This window comes from Lithobates pipiens, unplaced genomic scaffold (genome assembly GCF_037356315.1).
Source record: "Lithobates pipiens isolate NorthernLeopardFrog02 unplaced genomic scaffold, aLitPip1_a1.2 Scaffold_23, whole genome shotgun sequence".
Taxonomy (NCBI): Eukaryota; Metazoa; Chordata; class Amphibia; order Anura; family Ranidae; genus Lithobates; species Lithobates pipiens.
Genome location: NW_027507785.1, coordinates 83,610,870 through 83,627,214, shown reverse-complemented (window position 1 = coordinate 83,627,214; position 16,345 = coordinate 83,610,870). Strand labels below are relative to the sequence as shown.

Genomic DNA, 16,345 nt, shown 5'->3' with positions numbered 1-16,345 from the left:
TCCTGTTGTGTCTATGAGACAGGACGTGAAAGAAACCACTGCAATGAGTGCTGTATTCACATATGGCGTGATTACTTGTGCAGCCAGATAAAAGGCAACTGTGCATGTGCGGCAAAGCCACGTGCACCATGGCCGCCAAACAAACTGCTAACTGAGCATAGAGGAACACTTGCAGACTCACGTGCACACTGCTGAACCAAGGCGAAACGCCACTCCGTCGTGCGCCCTCATACAGGTAAAAAACAGCCAGACACAAGCAAAAAAAAGAACACTTTGCAAACACCCACAGCTAGCCCAAAACTCCCCCATATGGTCACCACATACAGTTGTCCAGCCTCTAGCTAGCTTGACTGATTTTTACAATCACTGGGACACCCCACAATAATAAGTAAAGGGGCTTCACTTACCTGTCCAGGTGCAAGGCAGCTTAGAAACGAAGAGCCCAATCTTCACGGCAGGTTCTTGTCACTTGAGGACCTTCAAGGACTGGGTACCCCTTTCCTGTTTAGGCTCCACTCCCTTGGACCTGTACAGCACCCTGCAGGAATGCCTTAGCACTGTAGTGTCCAGGACTCCACTTTGCAGGGTCCAGTATTACAGGCAAAACTTCACAGGATCTTGAGTCTTCTTTGCGAGGCTCGGATACCATTTATCTAAGCATATAAAGCCTGTGTCAAATGGATCCGTCAATCCCCTGATTCATTTAAGAACCACTTGTGGGACTAGAGACCTGGAGCTCAGAGAGCTCAAAAAAACCATACCATCCACCTTGCAGACACTGGTAAAAAAATGAAGTGCTTCTTGTGTGGGAGGGGTTATACAGGGGATCACTTCCTGTCTGAAGACTTTTGGGCTACCAGTGTCCATTCACCTGGAAATGGAGTATAACCCAGTAGGTAATGAATATTAGCCTAACTCTGTGTCCCATGAGGTATGAAAAAGAAATATGAAAACTAAGAATATCTAAAGCCATAACATTTTTTAATTTTAATTTTTGGACAGGGTAAGGGAGGGTTAAGTCATCAAGTTTATTTTTATGCTGTATGTGTCCCATTGCAGTGATTTCTTTCATGTCCTGTCTCATAGACACGGCAGGAAGTAAGAGGAAATCTCTCCAAAATTAGGGAATTCCCTCTTAAGAAGTTGTCACCAGAACGTTTATCCCCATTGGAGCACACTACCAGTCCCGGTGACAATGGTCACTTGGACAAACAGAAAGGATGATTCTCCCCGGTGGGGCAATAGAATTTGAGAGGGTTACTAGTCCTTGTCTATGGGGTCCCTAAATCCTCAAAAAAGAGGGGAGGGATCTCTGTGTCCCATGATGTACTCAAAGAAAAGGATTTTACAGTTACGTATGACTTAAAAAATCTTATTTTTAGTTGACGGTTTTGTGATCATTGTTCTTCCAATTCTTTCTGTCTGATAAATCCCCTTTACCTTTTCTCACCCTGTGTTTTTTGCAATAATTTTCTTAGACCTACAGTTCCCTTATAAATAGAACAACAGCCATATAAAAAGTCTGTTAGCACCAACGTCTGATAATGGGGTTACTGTGAAGACAAAGTAGTAATAAAATGTTGTCTTGTGTTTCTTATTTTTATAGGGAGCCGACTCAACAAGGACCTGAGGCATTATCTCAACCAGAGGTTCCAGAAAGCTTCCCCTGACCACGAATTGCAGCAAATCATTCGAGATAATCTTTATCGCCATGCAGTGCCTTGTGAGTAGAGTATTTTACAAGACATGAGGCATTATTTCTTAAACTGCCTGAGAAATAATTTCTGTTGCCTATAAGACCCTTCTAGAATTTGTTTTCATGCTCCTGTACTGCTTTTTTATACTTTTTTATTTGGAGACTTTGATTTATGTAGACTTTGGATAAGCTGGGCATTTTATCTGGTTGCTGATGAAATTGGCAAAATTCAACCTGTCGGTTGGTCCTTTTGGCACCATTCCACCCAGCATCCTTCAATCCAAAGGACCCGAGTGGAAAATTGTCAGGCGAACAGTTACTGAATACATCTATTTGAATACAATAGATAGCAGCGGGAAGTTGTGTAGATGTGGGAATTGATCATTTCTAAAACCTCCATATACATGGGCCGAATGTCGGGCAACATCGACTAGTTAAAAAAAGAACCGCAGACGTTTGGCCGTTTGGGACAAGCATGCTGGAAAACCAACAGCCAACTGACTCCTGATCAGCACTGCCAGCCACATTGGAGGAGAGTGCTGGACGGAGTGTCCTGGGTTCTCTTTGAGTACCCTTTTATTATTTTTTTTTCTGCTAATGTTGACCATTTTAGGTGTCATTGCTTACTGTTTATACAGCAGTTACCTTTTTTTTAGCACACAAAATACCAGTAAGTCCCGTTATGTTTAATAGAAGGAAAGAAGGGAAATAAGATTAAAAGTGGGGCTAGTGTGTTTAGTTAGGCTTACCGTTGTGCTTTGGAATTCATTTTGACCTTGAAAATATAAGGCAAGGATATCTGCTTTATATACAGCGGTTTGAATGGACTAGATCTGCAGCAACTGAACGCTTGCAAATTATGCAGAGTGGTAATACATGTCTGCCGAAAGTTGAATTATATGAAATTGTCTTAAAGTGGGAGCTTTTGGCTGAATAAGAGCTGAAGTTTGGATGTGAAATTCTTCTGCTCTCTAAATTCCCTCTAAACCTTAGCTTAGTTTGCTACAAGTCAAAATAATGATAATTTCCTATCACGTACCGTCACATCACAGCGCTTAGACCTTGCTGCCCATCTATCAGCTACTTGTCCACTGAGAGTGGACTTAGAAGCTCCATAAAATGATGGAAATGTTATACATTGTTCTGTTTCAAACAAGGGCGACACAGGTTTGATTTAGTGTCTTTTTATTTAAAAGCTTTATGGGGTACCGGAGCGGTGTCATTGATATTCCATTAAAAAATTCTCTGCCAAACAAAAGCTTATAGTATATTCATCATGTCTCGTGGCGGACAACTAAAGTGAAAAAAAAAAGCAGCGCAACCGACACCCCCTTGTCTGTAGGCTATGTGTGGTGGAAACCACTTAGAATTTATTGTTGAGATTTATTAAGCTTTTAAGGGAAGGAACTGAGTATTATAATTTAGAGCTAGAGCAAGCATGGCCCAGACAATCTTTGTATGTGTATTTTGCCCAAATTATGGAGCATGTTCTAATCTTGATGGCACCTGTCTGAGATAAAAAAAAAAAATGCAAGGAGATTTAGGGCAGAAAACCACAGTAGATTTCTTGTTTTTATGTTGTGAACAAACTAACTTTGTAACTTCAGCAACCTGTTCTTCTACCTTGAACCCAGTGAGCTCATAACGTCCTGTGGTAAACCGACAATGCTTCCTTTGCTGCATTGAAATTCCAGCTCATCAGTGTGAAAGCAGTCTTAGGCTCTTTTCACATGATTGGTCCGATCCAGTTGGACCCTCCATTCATCTATATGGAGTGACAGATGTAAACATACTTGTGCTTGTTTTTACCCACCTACCTCCAATCCGCTAAAAGAAACAGAAGGGGATACAACTCCTTTCATCTGGGCGGATCGGCGGGCCCATAGAGTAGAGTGGGCTGTGTTCATGTGTGCTCTGCATATGCTGAGTCAACACGGACCTCTCATCTGCCCACTCTGCTGATTGTTGCCTCAACCATTTACCAAGTCGCTAAAGTGGCCCTTGCTTTTCAAAAGGTTGGGCACCCCTGGTCTAAACAGATACAGTATAGAGTACCAATACAGTCAAAATTACAGGCGTAATCCTGTATAATACAGACCTATATAACTCGAACAGAACCTGTTTAGGCACAGGGTGAATGCCTAGCAGTCTATTTAAGCACTTTAAGCACATTGGCTGAGACCGCTGATCAGGAGTCGGTTGTCTGCTAGTTTTCCAGCATGCTTATCTGACAGAAGCCGGCAGATGCCTCCTGCCATTTGTCTCGTGTGTACGAGTCTTAAGGCTCAGATGCAGCTGGCACAGAAAATGGAATGGGACCCAGTACCTCAGAAGCCCTGATTTATGGATTATACTTTCATTCCAATTTCAGCCCTTCCTTGTAATGTTGAGGGCAAAGCCTAGACCCCTTCCTATTAGCTATTAAGGTGGCCCATCATAGTAACAGGCCAGTAGGAAGGCCTAATGGGGCTCCTGGGGCACCAAGGAAGGACAGAGAAGATAGATTTGCATTACCTGTTGTAGAATGTTTTCTAGGTGACAGGTGTACTTTAAGCCTTTAACACATCTCTCTCATAAAGATTGGGGTAGACTAGTTTAGTATTCATTATGCTTCACCAAAACTGCTTGTGTAAGCGTGTCCTTAAATGGCTGATGATAAACAAAACTGCGGCTTCCACTCAGCTTAATAGCTTCTATTAAGAATGCTGATACACTTGTTTAAAATCAGCCTAAATGGACTTGAATCACAAAAAAAAAATGTGTTCTGGAATCAAATGAACTACTCTTGGTTTACTTACAACCGTTTCAGCAAAGATGTAGATGAGTATTTTTCATTTTGTGTGCCCCATGCACCCTCGCTGTTGGTCTTTGTGACCATTGTCACCAGCAGAGAAAACTAAGACAAATCCAAAATGTTATGGCTGTCGATGAATAAGAGTACACAGATCATGTTGAATTGTTGTGACACAAGTGTTGAAGTGTCAAAGGTAACAGTTATGCCGCGTACACACGATCAGACTATCTGGCGGACTTAGCCCAGCGGACAAACCGCCGGACTTTGAAGTGGAGGTTTCCGAATGAGCGGACCTGCCCACACATGATCGGACTTTTCCAGCGGACTAGGTGCAGCGGACAAACCGCCAGGCTATGGCGGGAGTGTGCTGGACTTTTGAAATGAACGGACTTGCCCACACACGGAGGAAAGTCCGTTCATTTTGAACGCGGCTCCAGGTAGACGGGACTAGCGAAGAAAGTCAATGTCGACACCTTCGGCGAGATTGACACCTCGCTAGCCCCGTCATCTGGTATGGACTTAAAGGGGAAGCCCTATGCTGAAAAATCGGCGTGGGGGCCCCCCCCAAAGCCCATATCAGACCCTTATCCGAGCACGCAGCCAGGCCGGTCAGGAAAGGGGGTGGGGACGAGCGAGCGCCCCCCCCCCCGAGCTGTACCGGGCCGTGTGCCCTCAACATGGGGGGGTGCTTTTGGGTAAGGGGCCCCCCCACCCCAAAGCACCTTGTCCCCATGTTGATGAGCCCCCCGCCCGCAGACCCTGACAACCAACGGCCAGGGTTGTCAGGAAGAGGCCCTTGTCCTCATCAACCAAGTCCACCGGATAGTCTGATCGTGTGTACACAACATTACACTCACTTTCTTTAAAACAGCCCTGTTGCCAGACTAATAATTTCATCAAAATCTTCCCATAAAATGATATGTGCATTACTATATTTTATGCATGTTATTTACCTGTAAAACCCTCCATCTTGTAGAAATAGAATGCCCATAGACTGCTGCTAGGTGCCACCATCTTGGATGTGGTTTTATCAGACTCGAAGCTCACTCACTTGACTTCTATAGTATTCCCCTTCGTTCCTTCCCCAGCCGCTACATAAAAGGTTATGTAGGGAGGTGAGGGGAAGGATGGAGGAGCTGGGCCAGCACACACAGTATTTAGGCACTCCCAAAAGAGAGTTACGAGGTGCAAGGATAGAGGGTGCTATGCAAGACTACTGACTTTACCTGGAATAGTCAAATAGTCAAATTTGCCTGCAAACCAAGAAAATAAATTGCAGAATAACCATTTAAATCTGCTTTTACATGCAACTCTTTAGAGCATAAGTTCACATTTTGAATATCTGTATACACCTGTATTTATGGTGTAACCTGTGACACTTTTCATCTCACTTTCCTGAATCCCTCCCCTGTGACAGCAGGCGGAGGTTCTTCTCCCCCCGTACCCTCTGTTCATTTACAGAGATCTGTGAATTAATAAACTACAAATCCCATTTTCCACCACGACAGACAGACTTGTAATTTCAGCATGCTCATAGTCCATTCACACTGCCTACAGTTGTGAAACTGACAGCCTTTACAGAATCCACTGATTACTGATACAATGCTTTGCAGGCTCCTGTGAAAAATTTAATAAATGCAATTTTTTTCCTGCAAAAATCGATTTTTTTTCAGAAAGATTAACTTATCCTTTAGGATGATAATAGGATCTCTTGTTTAATACTGGGGCGGGAAGTGAGAGAAATAACTGGACAGAGAATCTAACACTTTTTAATGAATAAATAGCTGCAATTGGTGTTTTTTATATTGTTTCCTAAAGTTTATATGATCATAATGTCAATTGAAAGTATTGCAAAGGTGCTCTCTTGCTGTTAATATTCCTCCTGTTTTTGTCATGCTCCTGTGCCGAAGAAATGTTTCAAGACAAGTACATGGCGCTAGACCATATTATTAGGTTTTATTAAGCGTAATGCCGCAGCTAATGCACATCACTGATTTTTACTGTGAACAGGATGACAGTGGCAGATTGGCTGCCGTTATTGGCTTTCTAATTGCAAACATTAAAAATACATGGCGGGTGGCAATAAAATCCCGATCATGTAAGGTGCACTGCACGGAAACCGATAAAACAAATGAATCTTTAAAGGTAAACGATATCTTATTTATAAGAATGGCTTATTTCCCTTATTATTAGGCAGTAAAACATATGGGGGGGGGGGGGGGGGAATATTTGTTAAATGTCTAACCAACCTAATAGTCCAACCATCCTGCTTTTAAAAAAGCGCTTGAAGGACAAGTGATGTTAGGTTAATGGGAGGGGTTATTTTATATATATATATATATATATATATATATATATATATATATATATATATATATATACACATCTTTAAAATAAAGCTGGGCATGGACTTAATAGAGGGTACTCTTTCCTGCCAGCACCAAACAAAAATAGATTGTCCAAAAAACAATATTGCTGGTGCTGGCTTACGAAAGGTGCAGGTGACATCACCAATGCTTTTTGAGATAGCCAGGCACTTAAAACTCTGAGCTGTGTACGTGTTCAGTACGTGTTCAGTTGCATCAGTGGGTCAGACATGAACCAGTCATCCACCTGCTCAGTGAGGTTCAGCAGAAAGAGATCCCCCACTGAGCAGGCGGATCCGCTGGTGCCTGGTGGACTCTGTGGGTGCCTTTTCTATGATCCAATAGTGGCCAGCGATACCAGCACTCAGCCCTAGTCACCCAGTTAAGGAAGGATTAGGCAACTGTCAATACATGTTATATATCGACACATATATGCTAGGGTGAAATCGCACCAGAACGACCAGGAGGAAAATGAAGGCATTGTGTTAGGCAGCCCACCAAAATATATAAAGTCCTACTGCATTTTTTTGCAGCGCATCATATCAGTTTTCCACCTATACCAGACTTTCCCAACCAGAGTTTTATGGGGCCCTAGGGTTCCTGAAGAACTCCCTAGAGATTCATTGAACGTCTCTGATAAGTAACAACTGACACAAATTGTCTTTTTAGCCATCTATAAGGAAGGGGCATTCTTTCCACTGACCAGCGGTGTAAGAAGGATTCTTCCCACTGACACCAAAATACTAATGTACCATGAGTTGTAGATATACACATTATAATCAGGAGTTCCCTAAGACCTAAAAGTTTTTACAAGTGTTCCTCCTTGTTAAAAAGATTGAGAGAGGTTGATCTAGACATTTCTGTAGAACACATGTGCACATCACTCCTCATTGTGGGAAATTTGGTGATCTGTGAATTTCAGAATGACAAAAGTGACAGTGTCTTGTGAACCTTAACCATGACTGGCACTCTCTAATCCAAAATAATTATGTTCAGATATTGTGGCGTTTCAACAAATTTATGGATTTCAAATTGTTTATCAATGTGTTATCTGTGATGTGCCACCGCAAAGATGTGAAATGGATGCTAATTGGTTTACTGTGCAAGAAAGTGACCTCTATGCCATTGGGTTAGACTTTTAAATTTACTCTTTCATTAGATGTTGCTCTTGCACGGTGAAGATGTGACCTTGCTGTACGTATTTGCTTATAAAACTCAATAACTATGGAGAAAAAAAACACCCCTGTGCTGTAAAGCTCGGTAATTGTTATCCAGAGTGCTACATTAACTGTATGGAGTAACAAGCAGGCTAAATCCCACAGCTTTAATTAAAGTCGGCCTTGTTGATATCATTTAAATATTTGTTAGCTTCTGAACCTACTTTTCAGTGATTTAAATACTAACAGTCTTCTCTGGGTGGTGATAGCCAAGTAAAACACTCAGAAAGTGACAAGTACATGCCTTTCTTAAAACCTAATCTTGTTTAATTTTCTCTGGAAAATACATTTTACTTTTAATTGCACGCAATCTTTTTCCTATCAGTTCACTCTAAAATCCTTATTCCCTGTACACACGACCGGTTTTCCCGTCGTAATAAACTCTGAAGGTTTTCCCGATGGAATTCCGTTCAAGCTGTCTTGCATACACACGGTCACACTAAAGTCCGACCATCGAGAACGTGGTTATGTACAACACGTACAAAGGGACTAGAAAACGGAAGTCCAATAGCCAATAGCTTCCGTTTCGTACTTGCTTCAGAGCATGCGTCGTTTTTGGTACGTCTGAACAGCATACAGACTAGCGGTTTTCCCGCTAGGAATTGGTTCCATCGGAAATATTTAGAACATGTTCTCTTTCTAGGTCCGTCAGAATTTTTGATGTAAAAAGTCAGATGAGGCATACACATGATCGGAATATACAATGAAAAGCTCCCGTCTGACTTTTTCTGTCGGACATTCTGCTCATGTGTACACGGCATAATAGTTAAAACTGATCTCCAGCCAAACAACTTCCGGTAAATACACAACTGAAATACACATGTATGGGAACAGTCTTCTATGCCAAGTGTGATTTCACTGTCTCTGATGGGGCTAAACAATACACTGGTGTCACTAGGCAAATAGTGGTGTAACCTTCCCATCTACAACCTGCTGAATGGACAGGGAAGGAGTAGCAACAAGTTGATAAGTCATCCACTTTGATCTTATGTTGCATATTTTGCTATCAACACATGTCCAAGCAGCAGATCCTGATCAGATCCAAGTGCTGCTCTCTCCGAGTCTAAGTGCTGCTGTGCAGGGGATGACAAGGAAGCCGACATAAATACAGATTGTCTACTTGTACTTGTGCTCGTTGTATATAAAATGCATTTACTTTTAAATAAATGCTGGGCTGGAACAGATGCAGCGCACTTGCTACATGGGTCCACTCCCTTGCCTCTCAATATGAGGCCTCCGGGCACCCTGGGCTCTCACACTCCTCCTGAAACTCAGACTTCCTCCAGTCCCTGGACTCACTAGCTGTCTCAGCTTTCTCAGTCTCCACAGAATTGCATAGCCACCACAACTCTCCCAGGTCTGGGGGCAAAGAATCCCCTAACATGGGGTGCAGTCTCTTGGCAGGAACACAGGACTATTGGGGTTATTTACGAAAGGCAAATCCACTTTGCACTACAAGTGCAAACTACAAGTGCAAAGTGCACTTGGAAGTGCAGTCGCTGTAGATCCGAGGGGGACATGCAAGGAAAAAAAAACAGTATTTTAGCTTGCACATGATTGGATGATAAAATCGGCAGAGCTTCCCCTCATTTCAGATCTACCACTCAGATTTACAGCAACCACACTTCCAGGTGCAGTTTGCACTTGTAGTTTGCACTTGGCCTGCAGACTTACAGGCTTACAGTAAGACCTGGACATTGGACTGGAGACTTATTCCCATCCAAATCTTTTCATAGTCTCCAAGCTACAGACCCTGATGGGGATTAAAAAATCAAGAGAACACTGACTAGCCAGTCTTTTCCACTAGAAATATTCCTCTGGATTTAAGAAAACCGTAGTAGAAAATATTGGACCGCGTGGCAACCATTGGATCCTTACTACGAATCCTAGTGGTTTCTGCCCATCCTTGCACAGTGACAAGGCCTACTGTCAAAATAAATATACAGTAAAATCTTGGATTGCAAGCATAATTCGTTCCGGAAACATGCCTGTAATCCAAAGCACTTGTATACCAGAGAAAAAATGTACCTTCATTAAATTATGTTGCTACAGAGGCGCCTTTGTTCTGTTTTATACTGTTGTGACATGACGCTACTTGTATACCAAGACATCGCTTGTATATCAAGTCAAAATGTATTTAAACATTTTGCTTGTCTTGCAAAACGCTCTCAAACCAAGGCTTTACTGTGTGCGCGCGCGTGTGCGCGTGTGTGCGTGTGTGTGTGTGTGTGTGTGTGTGTGTGTGTGTGTGTGTGTGTATATATATATATATATATATATATATATATTATAATATAATTATTTATTTTTTTGGGCCACTGTTTCCTCCTCTGCTGTCACTTTTGTTTTGTCTGACATATATAGATCTCGATATGGACTTTTTATTAAACCAAATATGTTTAACCTTTTATTCAACCTCTACATTATTACATTTGTTATTTTGGGAAGACAGCAGAAGGGAGAAGTAAAGGTGAAAGAGAGCACCACTCGCAGGGTTAACCAATCATTTTTTGCTCATTAATGTTTCATGCAACGCATAAATGGGGGTGTGGCAGATGTATGTTATTTGCTTACATACTATGTGCTTAAACAGGGTGTAAATTAGAAAATTAATACTTTTTTTTTTTTGAGAGGGAGAGACTACTCGTTATCAAATAAAGCTCACAGGTAGAATTAAAGATTTTATATTAACCTAAACACAATATAGGATATTATATTGTTGTCTTTAGGTCCAATCATGACACTCTTGGGTAGTGTGAAATCTTGCTGCAGATATAACAGAATACTGAGCTCACTCCTCCTTGCTATTAAACATGTGTGAATCTTTGCTGAATTTGATGACATTTAAGTGTCAAGGCATCTGAATCAATTGCCCTATAGGTCAGTGCTTTACATCTAGAGACAGATCTATAGACAGGGTCTCTTGAGACACTTGACATGACTAATATGGGACACAATGACCAGAGCGATTTGGATGGATGGATTGGGATTTGTTTATGTTAATAACATGCCAGAAAGTTTTGCCATAATCACCCCTACCCTTTGTATTTGTAAAAAGTGCATTTTTAATTTTAACCATTTATAGTTGTATAGGCAAAGGTATTAAAAAGCCCTGAAGCTCTTATTACAGTGGTTGCCAACTTATGAGCTAAAGGGAGCCTCAAATGTGGCCCCAGACATTACCAAAGGGTTGCACATGTTCAGTATGTAATATGTAATGCTTGAGAGGACTGTCAGAAAATGCGGACCTAATAAAGGAAATGAGGGTCAACGAATGTTGACATGCTACATTTTTGGCTGGAGATATGCTGCAGAGGACAATACGAAACCGGGAACATGTTACACGAGGCTAGTAGAGATCAATGCTGTTACACTAATCAATGTTCCTACTGAGGTCCGAAGACTGCACATCATATACCAAAGGGCCGCATGTTAGGCACCAAGGTCCTATTAAATATAGTTGTCTTTCGGAGCTGCACATGAAAATGACTGCACAATTCTTACAGAACAAGGGAAGAACTCCCTGTTAACGTTAAGAGAGTAGAATTGAATTTTTTTTCTGGACCAGCCCTTTTCAGCTGTTACACTTTGAGAAGGGAGAGTAGCCATAGTAAGAACATGTACTCTGCAGATAGTGCAGTGGTCTCCAAACTGTGGCCTGCTAATGTGGTGCTTTGCTTGCTTTTATCCAGCCCTTGGGATGCTATTACTCCCATTTATTTGAGGTGCTAATCCTCCCACTGACACCAACAAGGTGACATTATTCCTTCCACTGATACCAATGTTGGGGCATTATTCCTGCCACTGATACCAATGATGGGGCATCATTCCTGCCACTGATACCAATGATGGGACACTATTCCTCCTACTGATACCAATGATGGGGCATTATTCCTGCCACTGATACCGAAGTTGGGGCAATGTCTCTTCCACTGATGTCAATGATTGGGCACTATTCATCCCACTGATACCAATGATTGGGCACTATTCAGCCCACTGGCACCAATGTTGGGGTGCTATTTCTCCCACTGATACCAATGGTAGAACACAAATTATCCTACTGTCTACAGGCTCTCTGTAAATTTAATATTGTTTGCTCCCACAGTTGCTGGCATATTTTCTACTCCCACTGGCCACAATCTGCCCCCCCCCTCCCCCCCTAAAGCCTGGAGGATAGTAAACTGACCAGTTGTTTAAAATGTGTGGAGACCCCTGAGCTAGAGGCTTAGATACTATAAAACATTTTTACTGAAGACTGGATTTCCTGTATTTTTCGCATTATACTAAAGTCACCATTTGATGCTGTCTGGCTCGACCTACCTTAGTGCTCATGTAGACCATTGTTTACACTTTATACTAGTCTGTTATCGGATTTATATAAGCTGTATAGTCTGTATCCTGTGTAAGAGTTTATTTTGCAAAAAAGTTTTGAAGATAATACTAAGATACAACACGTCGAACAACACATAAGGTTACAGAATTTTAAAATTGGACAATTATCAACCAGTTACAGTGCAGTACTGGCATCTCTGTTAAATATTACTTTGGTCTATCACATCCAGCCAATGAGACCAAGTTAGGTCAAATATGCACATGACATTACAAAGTGAGTATATTTCTCAAATTAAATGCACCTATCTTGTTCTTGTACAGTATTTATTCAATGGAATAACATTTTATTAACCAGCAAACCCTATGCCTGAAAGTCTATAATTCCACTGGTTACATACCCACTATAGTAGTGTGGACCACATTGCTTCTACCCTTATTTACTTAAAAGTAATAGCAATGATATTCTTATGTGGTCAGTTAACATAGCGGTGTTGCCTATGGCAGCCAATCAACGTTTTGGAGTGATACTTTAAAGCTGTATGCCTGGTTAACAACACAGTTGAATTACATATATAGGAGCTGTTTTGCTTATCCAAAATGTGTATTTCTGCCCAGCTATATGGAATTCAACACCCCACAACATAAAATACCAAAACACCACCCAAAACCTTGTCTGCTAATTGGCTATTGAAGGAGCATAAGCACATTGATGAGGTCACCACTGTGCATTCTTTTTGCACCAGCAATGATTGGCAGCCCTGTGAAATTAACTTTAATCCAATTGGAATATGCTGCTATCCCTGCTTCCCTATGAGTATAGCCATGTAGAGGCTTATAGAGGTGCTTATAATAGCTGTATTTAATAATACATGAAACTACTTTCTAACAAATATTCTTGTCCTTGATTACCATCCGCCTGGAGTTCAGCTTTAAGAATGTGTGCATGTTCCCTGTCCGAAAACAGTCCTAATTGGACAGTTCTTTGGCCTTTAACTCAGAATGACTGTCTGCCTCTTGCAGTGTTCAGGTGAGCTCCTGGGACCCACAAGCCACAGTATACCAGGTCAGTATTTGCATCAGATACATGGTAAGATAATTGGTGTCTGGAACCAGCATGGCTTTAATAAATGATATAGGTCACAAATTGTGTCAGGTAATCCCAGTACCGGTGACTGATGGCTCCTCGCCCAAAACACTATAATGCATTACTCAATTAGCTACCAATAGCTTCCAACAGGGAGGGTGGGATAGTACAGACTACAGGTTTATGATTTACACGATACAACTTTGGTAATATTCTTTTTTTTTAAATGGCAATATGAGACTTAAGCATTGTTTCTATCTATAAATACAATGATGTAGAAAGCATTTATTGTTCTCTTAATTGAATATCTTCCCACCAAAGAATACAGCTAATGTGATTGTGTTACAAAATTGGGAGAAAAAAGGTTATAGGCAAAATATATGATTACTGATCTAAAAATTAGAAGTGCGTTGGTAATACTGCAGCATATTGGTCATATCAGATCGTTTAAAGGTGTCGGAGACTATGCCGTTCTTTTTGAACAGGCACATGTCAATATGCAGCTGATTGAACAACTCTTGTGTCTTTACAGCTGATGTGTGAATTTTGAATACACCTGGGATCATGCAGTTTTGTACAGATATATTTCATGAAAATGGCCTTTGCCCTAAGTTTATCGGATTTGTCTTTCCCACAATTGGGAGCTCGCTGGATTTGTGGTAGATCAACGTGCATGCTCCTATACTGTAGCATTTTTAAGAGGATTAAACATGAGAAAATGCTCACACTTTGCAGAGATGTATAGATTTTTATTTTATTTTATTTTATTTTGCACATACACTTTCATCTGAGTATTTACATGTAGATTTTGTCTGATCTGCAGAGAATCGCACAATTCAGGAATGCAGTCAATCTCTAATAATGAACTCTATAGTTAGATGCAGACTGTAGTAATCTGCATGCATTAGTTCAAGTTAATTAAAAACTTACAAATCTATTCATTAATTATTAATTTACAAAAGGAAACCAGCACAACATGCCATCGGACAGCATAGGAATGTATTGAACAGTGCAGTTTTGATGCAAAACCAACACGAAATTCATTTTTTCCAAAAGGCTCGGTATACACCAACATGCTGTGTTGATATGTGCAGGGCCAAAATGGAATATACTGCTTTTAAATGCATCACAACACACTACAACAGGTTAGGAAAACAAAATAAATTGGTTTGGTGCTTGCTGTGGGACAACAGAAACACAAATTAACAGAACACAATAAAAAAGTGTAAACACATGGCAACGCAAGTGTGTTAAATGCAACACACATGGTGTGAATCCATCCTTCCAGATAACAAGTGAAAACAATAAGTGAAGCACAGCAGCTGTGTGCGAACATCAGAAAGTTGGCCAAAATGATCTTAATCTGAGTTCTGTCTAGTACAGTATACTTTAGCCAGAATGCAGAGAGCACCTCACAGGGTGACTGAGGGCATACTCCCTGATGGGTCTGCTGCAGCCCTTTTCGATCAGGGTGCCTTCAGGTTTCTTCAGGGGTGCATTGGCAAAATGGCTAAGAATAGGCCAACATATGTATACAAGCCAACGGGTGGATCAAGCCTGTCTTTTAGTTACACAAAGTCACTGGTTTTCATTGTGCATCAATACAACCTTCCAGCCGTCAGCCTCCTAAAAACCCTGTGCAGGCACCCAGCATCCCTCTTATCAACCAATGATGTCATCAGTTGAAAAAGGGGAGCATCTGGTGCCTATGCAGCATCCCTTTTTGCCCCTCCCCTGCCTGTCTGCACTGGGGTCACATTAACTGAGGGAGAAGAGAAACATTGGAATACTAGTCAGCACCAGTGTGCAAAGGTGTATTTGCTTTGGAATAAATCCTGTTGGGTGTCTGAAGTGTATGAATGCTGCTGCATTATGTAAAATTATTAATTTCGTTTTTTACATTTTAAATACCTTGAGATTGTGCTGACATTTAAAGGGTGCCTTGTCTGAGAAAAAATTGAGAACCACTGGTCTGCTGCATAACTTTACCTGTCTTTGCTTTTTCTCCTAGTGAGGCTATTGAAAGCTATTAAAGAAAAATAGGTGAAAAGTCGTACAATAGAGATATAGCTGTGTGTTCTCTGGATGCACAGTATACTGTGACTAAACTAATTGTATATAAAGTGGAGTAGGGAATGGTTAAAATCTCTGTGAGATAATTTTTTCTGATCTGTGTCCTATTTTTTTTTAAATTCCTTTATTATTTAAGGCAAAGGTTCAGGCATACAACAAGTCAAGTCATTTTTATATATGTAAGTACAATTAGTCTACACAGTGCGAAATGTGAGATGATGACATCACTGAGGGAGCCAGGGAGGAGGTGGAGTCCTTATGGGTAGAGCTCCAAAGGGATGAAACTAAGGGGAAAATACTGGGAGTATGCTATAGGCCCCCTAACCTGAGGGAGGAGGGGGAGGCGGACATCCTATCACAATTTGGAATATTAGCAAGGATGGGAAGTGTCATCATAATGGGGGATTTTAATTATCCAGACATAGACCGGGCGGAAGGAACTGCACATTGGTCTAAGGCTCGCCTGTTCCTAAATGTCTTGCAGGACAATTTCATGGGTCAGATGGTAGACACTCCAACTAGAAAGAAAGCGTTACTAGACCTACTGATTATGAACAATACAGACCTGATCACGGATGTGGAAATAAGGGGCAATTTAGGAAACAATTAGAGATTCATTTAATAATAATAATAAGTCACTGGGACCAGATGGCTTGCACCCGAGGGTCCTTAGGGAATTCAGTCAAGTAATTGCCAGACCATTGTTCCTCATTTTTACTGACAGTCTACTAATGGGAATGGTACCAGCTGTTTGGAGAAAAGCCAATGTAGCACCAATATTTT

General features: G+C 41.2%; 1 protein-coding gene across 10 annotated transcripts in view; it reads left to right on the top strand.

The window, feature by feature from the left end:
- The window catches only part of MAGI1 (membrane associated guanylate kinase, WW and PDZ domain containing 1), a 708,238-nt gene that overhangs the window by 306,759 nt on the left and 385,134 nt on the right, over positions 1 to 16,345 (top strand). For all 10 annotated transcript variants that reach the window (XM_077451962.1, XM_077451961.1, XM_077451956.1 and 7 more), the window contains exon 2: positions 1,607 to 1,723. In XM_077451962.1, the coding sequence (XP_077308088.1) occupies positions 1,607 to 1,723 (117 nt within the window). The remainder of the gene's footprint in view (positions 1 to 1,606; positions 1,724 to 16,345) is intronic.